The 13,200-nt window shown below is 45.7% G+C and overlaps 1 protein-coding gene across 1 annotated transcript; it reads left to right on the top strand.

Moving 5' to 3' along the window:
* The first annotated feature begins 290 nt into the window (after nucleotides 1-290).
* Nucleotides 291-12,512, top strand: CCKBR (cholecystokinin B receptor). The gene is made up of 5 exons (XM_033206210.1): nucleotides 291-635; nucleotides 10,072-10,323; nucleotides 10,490-10,739; nucleotides 11,047-11,219; nucleotides 11,407-12,512. Exons 1-5 carry the CDS (start codon nucleotides 485-487, stop codon nucleotides 11,931-11,933), a joined length of 1,353 nt encoding a protein of 450 aa, XP_033062101.1. The 5' UTR covers nucleotides 291-484; the 3' UTR covers nucleotides 11,934-12,512.
* Nucleotides 12,513-13,200: the final 688 nt, after the last annotated feature.

Genomic DNA, 13,200 nt, shown 5'->3' with positions numbered 1-13,200 from the left:
CTCTCTCTCTTTCTCTCTCTCTCTCTCTCTCTCTCCCCCCCTCCCTCCCTCCCTCCCTCCCTCCCTCCCTCTCTCCTTCTCTCCCTCTCTCCCTCTCTCTCTGTCATTCCGGGGAATCGAGGGTGGGGGCGGGTGATAAAGACAGGTGGGCAGGAGAGAAATCTCTAAGAGGAGACAGGACAGATCTAGGGAGGGGGCGAGCCTGGAGGACAGTCGCACAGGGAGGGGAGAACTCCCAAGCCAGAGAGGGGGTGCACAGTCACCTGGTGGGACAGAGGCTGGAGGAGGGACGGGAACCCAGGCGGGGCGAGCCGCGGGAGAGTGGAAGGGCAGGCGCCTGGGCTGGAGGCGGAGACCAGGCGGGGCAGGGAGGCGGGGGAGGAGGGCGGTGGGAGCCTGAGCCGGAATCGCAGCGTGAGCAGGTGGAGCCGCGGTGGGAGCTCGCCGGGCCGAGCAGAGTAAGGCGGCGGGCTCGGCGGGCGCCATGGAGCTGCTAAAGCTGAACCGGAGCGTGCAGGGAACCGGACCCGAGCCGGGGGCTTCCCTGTGCCGCCCGGGGGCGCCTCTCCTCAACAGCAGCAGTGTGGGCAACCTCAGCTGCGAGCCCCCTCGCATTCGCGGAACCGGGACACGAGGTGGGTGCCTCCCTCATCCCCCTCCACAAGCTCTTTCTCACTGTACCCCAGGACACTAATAGAGTCCCCCCACGAGCTCCACACTATCTTCTCAAACGCCCACACCGTGCCCCTCATAGTACTCCCTCAGCCCCCAAACAGCTCCCCTCACACCTTCACCCCCACAGCTCACAAGTTCATAGCTTCACACCACTTGGTCGGAACTCCTTCACATCCTGGTCCCCTGATTACACCCAGAGCCGCTGCTCGCCCCAAAGCACAGCCCCTTCCCCAACACGCAGCCCCCCCAGACACCAGTTAGAAGGCGAGGATCTCCTCTTGCCAACCCTGCAGATCTCCTTTTCCCTCTTACATCCAGTTCACAAAGCCACAACAGAGAAGGGAAGGAAGAAAGGAAGGCAGGATTGGGAAGAGAAGGGGGCTGGTTGAGGGAGGGAGCACTCTGGAAAGCTTGAATGGGAAACTGAAGATGTGATCACATCTGACACCCCAGCCCCCAGGCATCCCAAAAAAGATCCTCAAATCTGATTTAGGCTGGACACTAGGAGATGCTCCTTAAAGCTGCCTATCTCCATTTCACTCCTCAAACCCCTCTGCCGACCTAGTTGGAGCTTTCAAGGCTTTGTCCTCTCTTTGTCTGCAAGTAATGTCTCCAGCTATCTTCCAAGGTCCCTCTTCAGCCCTAGGCTAGGTGCTGGGGGCACAGGGCAAACCAGACCCAGTCTGGTCCCTCATGACCTATAGCCAAGTGCAGAGAGAAAAAAGCAAATGGAAAAATCACAGACACAGTGGAAATCTCATGAAAGGGTCTAAACTGTGGGCACCAAAAGAACTTCACAGAGGCTAGAACCTTGGAGCTGGGTCTTGAAGTTGAGTGGGCAGAAAAGGAAGGAGTGGGATTCTAGTGAAGGAAATAAATTTTTCTAAACTCAAGAAGGGAAAGTTGGAATAAATTGTAATCCAAGTATTTACCCCACGAAATAATCTACGCTTTCTCAGCCCAGTTGTTACACACTCACACTTGGATTCTGTCATTCAGCCAATATTTATTGAACCAGAGATTGTGCTTGGTAGTAGGAATGTAAGTTGAATAAAACTGACACAATTCCTACTTCACGGAGCTCAAAGCTTAATGGTGAGACAGACAAGCAGGGGATAGAAGCACAAAGTGGAAGCGCCTTGATAGGGAAAAGATAGTGGGAACACAAGTGGAGCACCTCTAGCCCAGCCTAGCCTCCATGAGAATTAAGGTTGGCCTCTTAAGGAAATGAGATACGGAGTGAAAAAAATTAGGGAGACTGGCTCTAAGCTTCCTGTTGGGGGGGAAAAAAAAAAGTATATATAGGAGAGTCAGTCAAGTAAACAGGCAGAAGAGGCAGAAAGCATCCCAAATAAAAGATGTATAAAAAGCTCCAAGTTTGAATTCATGGCACTTTTATCCACTGTGACATAGTTTTGAGTGGCTAGAACATATATCTTAAGAAGGGAATAATGAACAGGCTGGAGACCAGCCTAGAGAGTTTGCAGAGAGCCTACTAGACCTGACCATGGAATGTGGACTTTATCCTGAGGGCAATAGGAACTACTAAAAGATTCAGTAGCACTACCAGGATTAGTTCTATAATGTGGAGAATGGATTGGAAGACATGAGATGGAAGGCAGGGGGGTACTTTAGAAGGTTACTATATTACACTGGTCTAGGTGAAAGATGATGCTAGCTGAGACTAAGGTAATGGCAAGGGGGACAGAGAGAGGTGTATAGATTTGAGAGCCTCTTCTGGAAATGGAATCAACAGATTAGAAGCAGAGAGGATGGAAGAGGTCAAGGGATGATATTCAGATTTCTAACTTGGACAATTGAATGGATATTGGTGCTATAGCAATTGTACACAATGAGCAAGATAACAAAACAGCAGAAACAGGTTTGGAAGAAGGAATTATAAATTCAGTTTGGAACCCATTGAGTTCAAATGTTAGTGGGACATCCAGGTGAGGTTACCTAGTAAGCTATTGAATCCAGTGGTCTGGAACTTACAGGAGAGGTCTAAGGTGGAAATACAGACTTGAAGGTCTTTGCCTACAGAAGGTAGAAGCCATGAGAACAGTTAAAATCATAATATTTTGTATAGAATGAGAAGAAAATAGGTCCTGGGTCAAGACTCTGCGTAAGACCATTATTTAAAACCCAGGCAGAGAAAGGAGAATTTATGAAGGAGATTCAGATGAAACCGTCAGAAAGGCAGGAGCTATGCCCTTCCAGAAAGCAAGAAAAAGAGAGTTTCAAGCAGGTTGGGGTAAACGATGTCAAATGCTGTTGATGTAAGTTAGATAAATAAAAAACAGGACAGTCAGAACAGCATCTTTCAGATTCAGTAACAAGAAAATATTTAGGAGTTGTAGTACTGAGGCTTGACTATGGTAAGTTGAAGATTGGGCTGGTGGGAGAGGGAGTTATGAGAAGTGAACCAGGGTATATAGCCAAAACTTTCAAAAGTTTGGTAGGCAGAGAGAGAGAGAGAGAGAGAGAGAGAGAGAGAGAAAAGCAGGATATTGCCAAAAATAGCATGAGATTGAGGCAGCTGGGTTAGGGTGGGGGGGGGTATATGTGTAGGTTTGTTGTGTGTGTGCACACATATTTTAAAACAAGAGCTTTTAAAAGTGTTTGATGTTGATTGGGCCAAGAGAGGAAGATTGAAGGTGCAGATAAGAAAGGGGATAGTCAATAGAGAAGAGTCCCTGTGAAAGCAGGATGTGAAGCAATTCAGAGCACAGGTGCAAAAATTTGCCTCACTTATCTAAATGCTTCTCACACATTCGGACGTTACCCAGCCAGTCAAATGTTACACACAGAGACCCTGTCAGCCACACTCACTCAGATATTATCCCCACAGATGCATATGTTACCCAGGTTCACTCCAATGTTACCAATAGAAATTTGGATGTTACCACTTTATTCTTCTTATATAATCCATGCAGACTTGATGGATTACCCATGTTCACTCAGATAGTACCCACAGAAAGAAAAATGTTACCACACTCACTTTAATATTGTCCGAAGTCATTTTGGTGTTACACATCCATCAAACACTACTCACTTTCATTTTATTATTATCCACACACAATCAGATATTATCTATGCTCACTTAAGTAAGCTTTCCCCTGATACTACCCATAAAATTATAAATATTACTCTCACAGATAATATTACAGATAATACCCACAAAGGCTTAAATATTACTTACATTCACTCAGGTGCTCAGTTATTTCACTTATTCAGCTTAACTTCTTTTTTTTTTTTTTTGAGACAGTTTCCCTCTGTTGCCCAGGGTGGGGTGCAGTAGCATGATCACAGCTCACTGCAGCCTTGACCTCTGCAGGCTCAGGTGATCCTCCCACCTCAACTCCCTGAGTAGCTGGATCTACAGGCATGTGCCACCACAAGTGGCTAATTTTTTGTATTTTTTGCAGAGATAGGGTTTTTCCATGTTACCCAGGCTGGTCTCTAAATCCTTGACTTAAGAGATCTGCCAACCTCAGCCTTCCAAAGTGCTAGGATTACAGATATGAGCCACCATGTCTGGCCCAGATTAACATCTTAATTTAGTTTAACATGCTAACATCTATCCATACTCAAATACTACCCATACATACTTGGATATTACTTCTGCTCAGTCAGCAATTTCTATCATTATCTGGATATTCCACTATTCACAAGTAGACCTCTGAATGTAATCTATGCTTCCTGAAGATGTTACCTACAAAATGTTATCTACAGAGAGTTGAATATTAACCTTTGCTGTTTCAAATGTTACTACACTTACTCAGATATTATCTAAACTTAAATGTAAGCCATATTCAATTGGATATTACCTATAAGCATGTAGCTGTTACCATTCTCCAGTTATTTCGTGACTTTCACCTACCCATATACTATTTCAAAGACTAAAGTATGCCCAACACTCACTCTGATATTACCTACAAACCCTTGCATATTACTTCTGCTCCCTCAGTACCCACTATGTGGATTCCCCCATTCACCCAGCCACTACCCACAATCAGTTGGATGTGATCCCTGCTTATCGTAAAGACAAGGGTATTACTTTGATGTCTGTGTGCATGGGTGAACAGATCAAACATGCCAGTAGAATGCAGAATTTGAGGCATCAGCAGCTTCAGTGTTCTGTGGAGTTTTTCCTTAGAAAGGCTTGGTTTTCATTTTATGTCACATTGTCTGGATTTTTGTGCTCATACTTCTCTGCCATTATCTAGACAGAACAAATACCGATCTTCTAAACACCAGGAGAAGAAATGAACTGTCCCAGTCTTCTGAGTCCCCTGGTCTGATGCCAGTTTTCCTCTCATCCCCAGGAAGATGATGAGATGATGCTCATGGGTAGACTATCAAGGCACTTGTGAATGTACCCCAGTAGGTGCTATCTCCCATCCTTCTGCCCATGCCTGTTTTCTAGTCACTGAAGCCACTGTCATCACTCATATTCCACCATGCAAACACACATTAATACACACACACACACACATCATACAAGTCTAATTCTGATTTATTTTGTGCATGACTTTTTAAACTAATAGATTATTTTAGAGCAGTTTTAAGTTTACAAAAAGTACAGAGTGCCCATACACACACAAACACACAGAATTTACCCTATTATTGACAGCTTACATTAGTGTGGTACATTTGTCACAATTTATGAGCCAATATCAATACATTATTCACTAAATTCTAGAGTTTACATTAGGGTTCAGGTTTTTGTGTCGTATGGTTTTGACAGATATATAATGGCATGTATTTACCATTACAGTATCATACAGAATAGTTTCACTGCCCTAAAAATCCCCTGTGCTTCACCTATTTATCCCTTGCTCTGTCTCCCCAAACTCCTGGCTCTAAAATTGCTTTTAATTAGAATTTTTCACATTTCCAAACTGTTCAACAGCAAAGACCTGTGGAGACAGTGGTGGCTGGAAATAAGATAATAGCTAGGAATGTCTGGTAAAACAGCAAAACACTGCACAGTTGCTGGTCATTTTTACCGGGACTTTATCTTCTAAATTTCAGGAGTCCCCAAGCATATCGCGAACTTCATAAGGGTGAGATTTAGCTCCATCTTTATGGTTCATCACAATTAGCCAAGCTCAAGGGCACACACATGGGACGTATCAGCTGGATGAATGAATGAGAAATTGCTTCTCATACTTCACAGTACTGTACCGATTTGAGGTGTGGCAGTTGCATCAATAATTAGTTGAAGAAAGACATCCAGAGGCAGATGTAAGCAAGATAATGGACCTAGAAAGATTAAAGAGGTGGAGGCTGGGGGTGGGAGGACAATAAATTTGGAGGAGAAACAGTGAGTCCAAGATAAACCACAGCTCTTTTCTGAGTCCAAGGACCTCTCTGACAGAGGTCTCCCCCATAAAGGTCCTTTATTCTCCACCATACACACTTACTACCCTCAAATTTTGTCACCTATAAGCCTTCCATAACAGAGAGAGGCCCAGCTTCTAAAGGAAATATAGATAGTTTGCATATAAAAAACAAAAGTTATGCATCTGAAATCATAGCCTCTCACTGACCCCCACAAGCACCTTCCAACATGTGTCTCCAAAAAGACAGAGGCAAAGAAGAAGAAGAGAGGGCATGGTGGAGCACCTCTGCAGAGATGAGAGATGGATGAGGAAGGAGAAAGCAGGTGCACGTCTGTCTTGAAAGACAGAATCATCCAAGATTCATTAACAAGCATGTGTTGACTGCCTCCTTTGTGCTAGGGATGACAAGTGCTAGGGATACACTGGAGAGTGAGATGGACATTGCCCCTGTCCTCAAGAAGCTCCTAGTCTAGTGGGGAAGACAGAGAATTACATACATACTAATACAGTGAGAAATGACATGGTTGAGTATAGAGAGAGGGAAAAAGAGGCATTTAGATTGAGATTTGATTAAGAAGGAGGCAGTATGGGCTGGGTGCGGTGGCTCAAACCTGTAATCCCAGCACTTTGGGAGGCCAAGGCAGGTGATCACCTGAGGTCAGGAGTTCGAGACCAGCCCTACCAACATGGAGAAACCCATCTCACTAAAAATACAAAATTAGCCGGGCATGGTGGCGCATGCCTGTAATTTCAGCTACTCAGGAGGCTGAGGCAGGAGAATCGCTTGAACCCAGGAGGCAGAGGTTGCGGTGAGCCGAGATCATGCCATTGCACTCCAGCCTGGGCAACAAGAGCAAAATTCCGTCTCAAAAACAAAAACAAACAAACAAACAAACAAACAAACAAAAAACCAAGGAGGCAGTATGACGAATGACAGAGCACTGCAGGAACAAACAGTAGGAGGCAAAGCACTTTAAGGATCAGGGACTTGGCTTCTATTCTGATTCAGCCCCTTATCAGGTGTGTGGTCTTAAGCAAAGAATGTTACTGCTGAGCTCAGTTTGGAAGATTTTATAAATAGCATTTATTTGATGCCTACAATTTCTAAATAAATTGGTTTTTGTTATGAGAAAATACAGTCATGCATTAACTAATGATGGGGATACCTTCTGAGAAATGCATCATTAGGTGATTTCATTGTGTAAACATCATAGAGTGTACGCACATAAACTTAGATGGTATAGCCTACTACATACCTAGGTTATATAGTATAGCCTATTGCTCCCAGGCTACAAACCTATAGAGTATATTACTGTGCTGAATATTGTAGGGAAGAGTAACACAATATTATGTATTTGTGTAGCTAAACATAGGAAAGGTACAGTGAAAATACAGTATAAAAGATAAACCATCATATCCCTGTATAGGGCATGTACCATAAATGGAACTTGCAGGAGTAGATGTTGCTCTGGGTAAGTCAGTGAGTGAGTGGCGAGTGAATGTAAAGGCCTAGGACATTACTGTACACTTCTGTAGACTTTATAAACACTGGATGCTTAGGCTGCACTAAATTTATTTTTCAAAATTTCCTTATTTAATAATAAATTAACCTTAGCATACTGTAACTTTGTACTTTATAAACTTTATGACTCTTTTGTAATAACACAGTGTAAAACAAAAAACACATTGTATGGCTATACAAAAATATTTTCTGTTTTTATACTCTTATCCTTTAAGCTTTTTTCTGTTTTTAACTTAAAAAAAAAAAAAAAACCTTTCTGTTAAAACCAAGACACAAACACACACATTGGCCTACACAGGGTCAGGATAAATATTGCCATCTTCCACCTCCACATCTTATCCCACTGGAAGGTCATCAGGGCAACACCACACATGGAGCTGTCATCTCCTTATAGTAACAGTTACTATAAGGAATACATCTTAAAGGACCTGCCTGAGGCTGTTTTATAGTTAACTTTTTAAAAAAATAAGTAAGAGTATACTCTAAAATAATGATTGAAAGTATAATGTAGTAAATACACCAACCAGTCACACAGTCATTTATTATCACTATCAAGTATCATGTACATCATTGTATGTGCTGGACTTTTATATGACTGACAGCACAGTAGGTTTGTTTATACCAGTATCCCCACAAGCACATACATAATGCATTATGCTGCAATGTTACGATAACATAGCTAGGTGATAGAAATTTTTCAGCTCCATCATAATCTTTTGTTATTGTTGTTTTGGGTTTTGTTTGAGACAGTCTCACTCTGTTGTGCAGGCTGGAGTGCAGTGGCACTATCACAGCTCACTGCAGCCTCGAACTCCTGGATTCAAGCAATCTTTCTGCCTCAAACTCCTGAGTAGCTATGGCTATAGGCATGTGTCACCACACCCAGCTAATTTTTTATGTTTTGTAGAGATGGGGTTTTGCTATGTTGCTCAGGCTGATCTCAAGCTCCTGGCCTCAAGTGATCCTCCTGCCTTGGCCTCCCAAAGTGCTGGGATTACAAATATGAGCCACTGCCCTTAGCTATTCATTATAATCTTATGAGACCACCATCATATAGGAAATGTGTCATTTACCAAAACATCTTTATTCAGTGCATGGCTGTAGTTTACAATTTGGGAGCTAAAATGAGGGTCAAAGTATGGGGCTCTGGAAGAGAGGACTGCAGCTTTGAGCCCTTCCTTCTCTGCAATCTAGGAGGCTCGGTCCCCTGCCCTCTCTACCTTCGAGCTCTAATCCCTCTCATGCTGAGGTCATAGGCATGTGATTCGGTCCTTTTCAATCCAATTTGATTTTATCTAAATCTGCTTGGTTGTGATGTAGTGATCCAAAGATTAATCCATCTTTTAATAGACAATGGCACAAAATAATGGGGTCAGCCTCCCAGCTCCTCTGCCTCACACAGGTGTCCCTCCTATGAGCTCCGACAGCACATTATATATCCTTCAGCCTCATTCCTTATCACATCTGTTCATGTATCTGAGTTTACTTCCCCACTGTGAGTTCTCAAATGGCAGGGAGCTTGTCCTGTTCATCTCTTTGTCCCCAGTGCCTAGCACAAAGGGAGTCCTCTGTAAATGTTTATAGAGTGAGAATGAATGTTTGGAGAGAATTAAAATACAAGGCAGAAGTAAAATAGGCTTTAACAGTTGTGTAAGAAACAGGCATGGGTCAGAGAAAGGGGAGAGTAATACCAAATGAGGTATCCAGAAGGGCCTTACAGAAGAAGTAGCAGTCACTTTGAGTCTTGACCAACAAGGGATGAATAGGAATTCACCAGATACAGAAAATAAGCTTGTCATGAGGGGTGGAAGTTGTGAGGAGGGTTGGTGAAAGAGCATTCCGGTCTGAGAAACCAGCTTGAGCAGGGAGAGAGTCACAAGTGCAAATGATGCATTCAAGAAACTGTGTCATTCAGTGGCTTGCTTAAATGGCTGCAGTGCAGGGAGGGGGTAGGGGAGAAAGAGGTCCCTTCTGGGAAGATCTTGATGACATTCTGAGGGGTTGCAGACAGTAGAGAATAAGTGAAGGAATTTTTTTGCTTTTGCCTTTAGAGAATAAAGACATGATCTGATGTGATTTAAAAGGCAGTGGGTTATCAACAGTGTAGAATAGGGAGGTCAAATAGAATAGACTAAGAAAGGACCTTTGAATTTAGCAGTTAAAGATTAGTGTACTTGGGAAGAAGTATGCAGCGATAGGGTACAGAATCTTGTATTGTAATGGATTGAAGAGCAAATGAGAAGACACAAATATCCTCTTAAGAAGTTTGGCTGCAAGGAGAAAGATTTGGAACAAAAGTTGAGAAGAGGCAGGCTTTCTTAAGGAAGGGCAGAATTGGGCCAATTTAACCAAACCTCAAGGGGTTAGAAGGCTAAAGGATTCAAGTTCACCATTTACTGAGCAGTTCCTGCGTGGGGAATGTAGGCATCTGGCTGGGTAATGAGGGTTGGGGATAAGAGGGAAGGAGGGGGGTTTGGCTGAATGAGGGCTGACCTCCTACTGCCACCTCTCCCTTTTCTTACCCAGAATTGGAGCTGGCCATTAGAATCACTCTTTATGCAGTGATCTTCCTGATGAGCATTGGAGGAAACGTGCTCATCATTGTGGTCCTGGGACTGAGCCGCCGCCTGAGGACCGTCACCAATGCCTTCCTCCTCTCACTGGCAGTCAGCGACCTCCTGCTGGCTGTGGCTTGCATGCCCTTCACCCTCCTGCCCAATCTCATGGGCACATTCATCTTTGGCACAGTTATCTGCAAGGCGGTTTCCTACTTCATGGGTGGGTGAGACAACCACGCACCCCCACTTGCCATTCTCCCCTCCTAAAGTTCTTGTGGATGTAGGGATCCTCCCCAGTTGGCAGGGAGGGGCGTAAGGAAGTCCCACCGATGGTTGTGCAGCGCAAGTTTCCTAGGTGACTCCTTCCTGTCTCTTCCCTTGCTTAGGGGTGTCTGTGAGCGTGTCCACACTAAGCCTCGTGGCCATAGCACTGGAGCGGTACAGCGCCATCTGCCGACCACTGCAGGCACGAGTATGGCAGACGCGCTCCCACGCGGCTCGCGTGATCATAGCCACGTGGCTGCTGTCCGGACTACTCATGGTGCCCTACCCCGTGTACACCGTCGTGCAACCAGTGGGGCCTCGTGTGCTACAGTGCGTGCATCGCTGGCCCAGTGCACGGGTCCGCCAGACCTGGTGAGCTTACCCACAAACTATCCTAGGAATTCCTTTGTCACCTCTATTAGATGATTACGACCATTGCCCAGAATCTTCCTCCAGCTGCCCAGAGAATTACCACGACAATTCCTATTCCGCATCCACCACCCTGGAGTTCCAGTTTGGGTCCCTTCTGCAGTTCTCTCTCCCTTCCCAGTGGCACCCCCAAATCCTACTCCTATTTCAGGTACTGGCCACAGCCCTAGAAACACCAGTCCTTGACTTTTTCTCCATCTGTGATTATAGCTGGACAGAAACCCGAGTGATCTGTCTGTGTTGCCTTCAGGTCCGTACTGCTGCTCCTGCTCTTGTTCTTCATCCCGGGTGTGGTTATGGCCGTGGCCTATGGGCTTATCTCTCGCGAGCTCTACTTAGGGCTTCGCTTTGTCAGTGACAGTGACAGCGAGAGCCAAAGCAGGGTCCGAAGCCAAGGCAGGCTGCCAGGTGGGGCTGGACCAGGTGAGCAAAATCTGGAAGAGGCGGAGCTTTGGAGGGCGACGGGGCCTGCTGGAGTGGGTGGGGCTAAAATGAAGGTGAGAAGAAAGCTGGAAATGGGGTTATGGCTGGGAGCGGAGGTCAGGTGGGGACTGGGCTGGAAACTGGGAAGACTTGCCTTTTTCTCTGACCGCCCACCCTCTGTGCTCAGGTGCTGTTCACCAGAACGGGCGTTGCCGGTCTGAGACTGGCACAGTTGGCGAAGACAGTGATGGCTGCTACGTGCAACTTCCGCGTTCCCGGCCTGCACTGGAGCTGTCGGCTCTGACGGCTCCTGGGCCCGGCTCCCGGCCCACCCAGGCCAAGCTGCTGGCTAAGAAGCGCGTGGTGCGAATGTTGCTGGTGATCGTTGTGCTTTTTTTTCTGTGTTGGTTGCCAGTTTATAGTGCCAACACGTGGCGCGCCTTTGATGGCCTGGGTGCACACAGAGCACTCTCAGGTGCTCCTATCTCCTTCATTCACTTGCTGAGCTATGCCTCGGCCTGTATCAATCCCCTGGTCTACTGCTTCATGCACCGTCGCTTTCGCCAGGCCTGCCTGGAAACGTGCGCTCGCTGCTGCCCCCGGCCTCCACGAGCTCGCCCCAGGCCTCTTCCCGATGAGGACCCTCCCACTCCATCCATTGCTTCCCTGTCCAGGCTTAGCTACACTACCATCAGCACGCTGGGCCCTGGATGAGGAGTAGAGGGGCCGTGGGGGCTGAGGCAGGGCAAATGACAAGCACTGATCCTTCCAGACACACAAAACACAAATCACAACTGACGCAGGAGACCGACACCCGAAGCATGGACTAACCCCAAAGCACAGGAAAAGGTAGGTTATGTGACACAAAAGGAACAAGAATGGAACAGCAGTACACAGGAAAGGAGGCATGCCTCTGATATGGGACTGAGCCTGGCCCATAGAAACATGACACTGACCTTGGACAGACACAGCGTCCCTAGCAGTGAACTATTTCTACACAGTGGGAACTCTGACAAGTGCTGACCTGCCTCTCACACACAGATTAATGGCACTGATTGTTTTAAAGACTATGGAGCCTGGCACAGGACTGACTCTGGGATGCTCCTAGTTTGACCTCACAATGCCCTTTCCCAATCAGTACTGAAAATACCATCAGGCCCAATCTCATACCTCTGACCAACAGGCCATTCTGCACTGAAAAGGTTCTTCATCCCTTTCCAGTTAAGGACCATGGCCCTGCCCTCTCCTTCCTTGCCCAAACTGTTCAAGAAATAATAAATTATTTGGCTTCCTCCTGAACTTCCTTTCTGGATTCTTTTGGGGCAGGTGAGGAGGCAAGGATTTTGCAATATCCTTCTGTCGGGTCTCTCCCACTGTTGCACACCACTGTGCACAACCCCTTGCCAGAAAGCCCAGTCTCTGAGGCTCAATGTGACTGTGCATATTCTTTCTGGGTTTTCATCCTCTACCTATATTCCAGTGTTGCAGTAACTGTGAATGGGGATGGAAAATGGCATATCCATGACGTATCATGATTCCTGATCACATTATCCCAAAGTGGTGCCACTGTTAAGATACTATATTAATGGATGCTTGTTAAATTTTGATGAAAAGATAAAAGAAGAAGCACTGTATAGTAAGACTAAATTTATTCAGTGTGTGTGTGAAACACCAGAGATCAGACCATGACAAGTATACAGAAGTTAATTAAAGAGTAGGGATTTTTTACTGTACTCTTTTCTGCAGTGTCAAAACCTGGCCAAGATTCTGCCAAATGGAAGCACTCTTAGCAGCTACAACAAAAAAGACCTGAATAGGAGTCTGAGAACCTAGTCTCCCTTTTACTACAAGAATGATCTAGCCCGAGACAGGCAAAAACCAGCAATATCACCTCTCCACACACAATGACAAATGAGGAAGAACAGGAACTGAGGACCTCACTAAGGAGACATACATGAATAATCAGAGGCATAGTATATTG

The sequence above is a fragment of the Trachypithecus francoisi genome, unplaced genomic scaffold (assembly GCF_009764315.1).
Source record: "Trachypithecus francoisi isolate TF-2019V2 unplaced genomic scaffold, Tfra_2.0 Lachesis_group8, whole genome shotgun sequence".
NCBI classification, from domain to species: Eukaryota; Metazoa; Chordata; class Mammalia; order Primates; family Cercopithecidae; genus Trachypithecus; species Trachypithecus francoisi.
Note: the sequence above shows the minus strand (reverse complement) of the source record. Positions and strands in the feature narration are given on the sequence as shown.

Coding starts and splice junctions, on each gene's coding strand:
- CCKBR (XM_033206210.1), top strand. CDS start 485: ATGGAGCTGCTAAAGCTGAACCGGAGCGTGCAGGGAACCGGACCCGAG. Junction 636..10,071: donor TCGCGGAACCGGGACACGAG/GTGGGTGCCTCC, acceptor TTTCTTACCCAG/AATTGGAGCTGGCCATTAGA. Junction 10,740..11,046: donor GCACGGGTCCGCCAGACCTG/GTGAGCTTACCC, acceptor TGTTGCCTTCAG/GTCCGTACTGCTGCTCCTGC.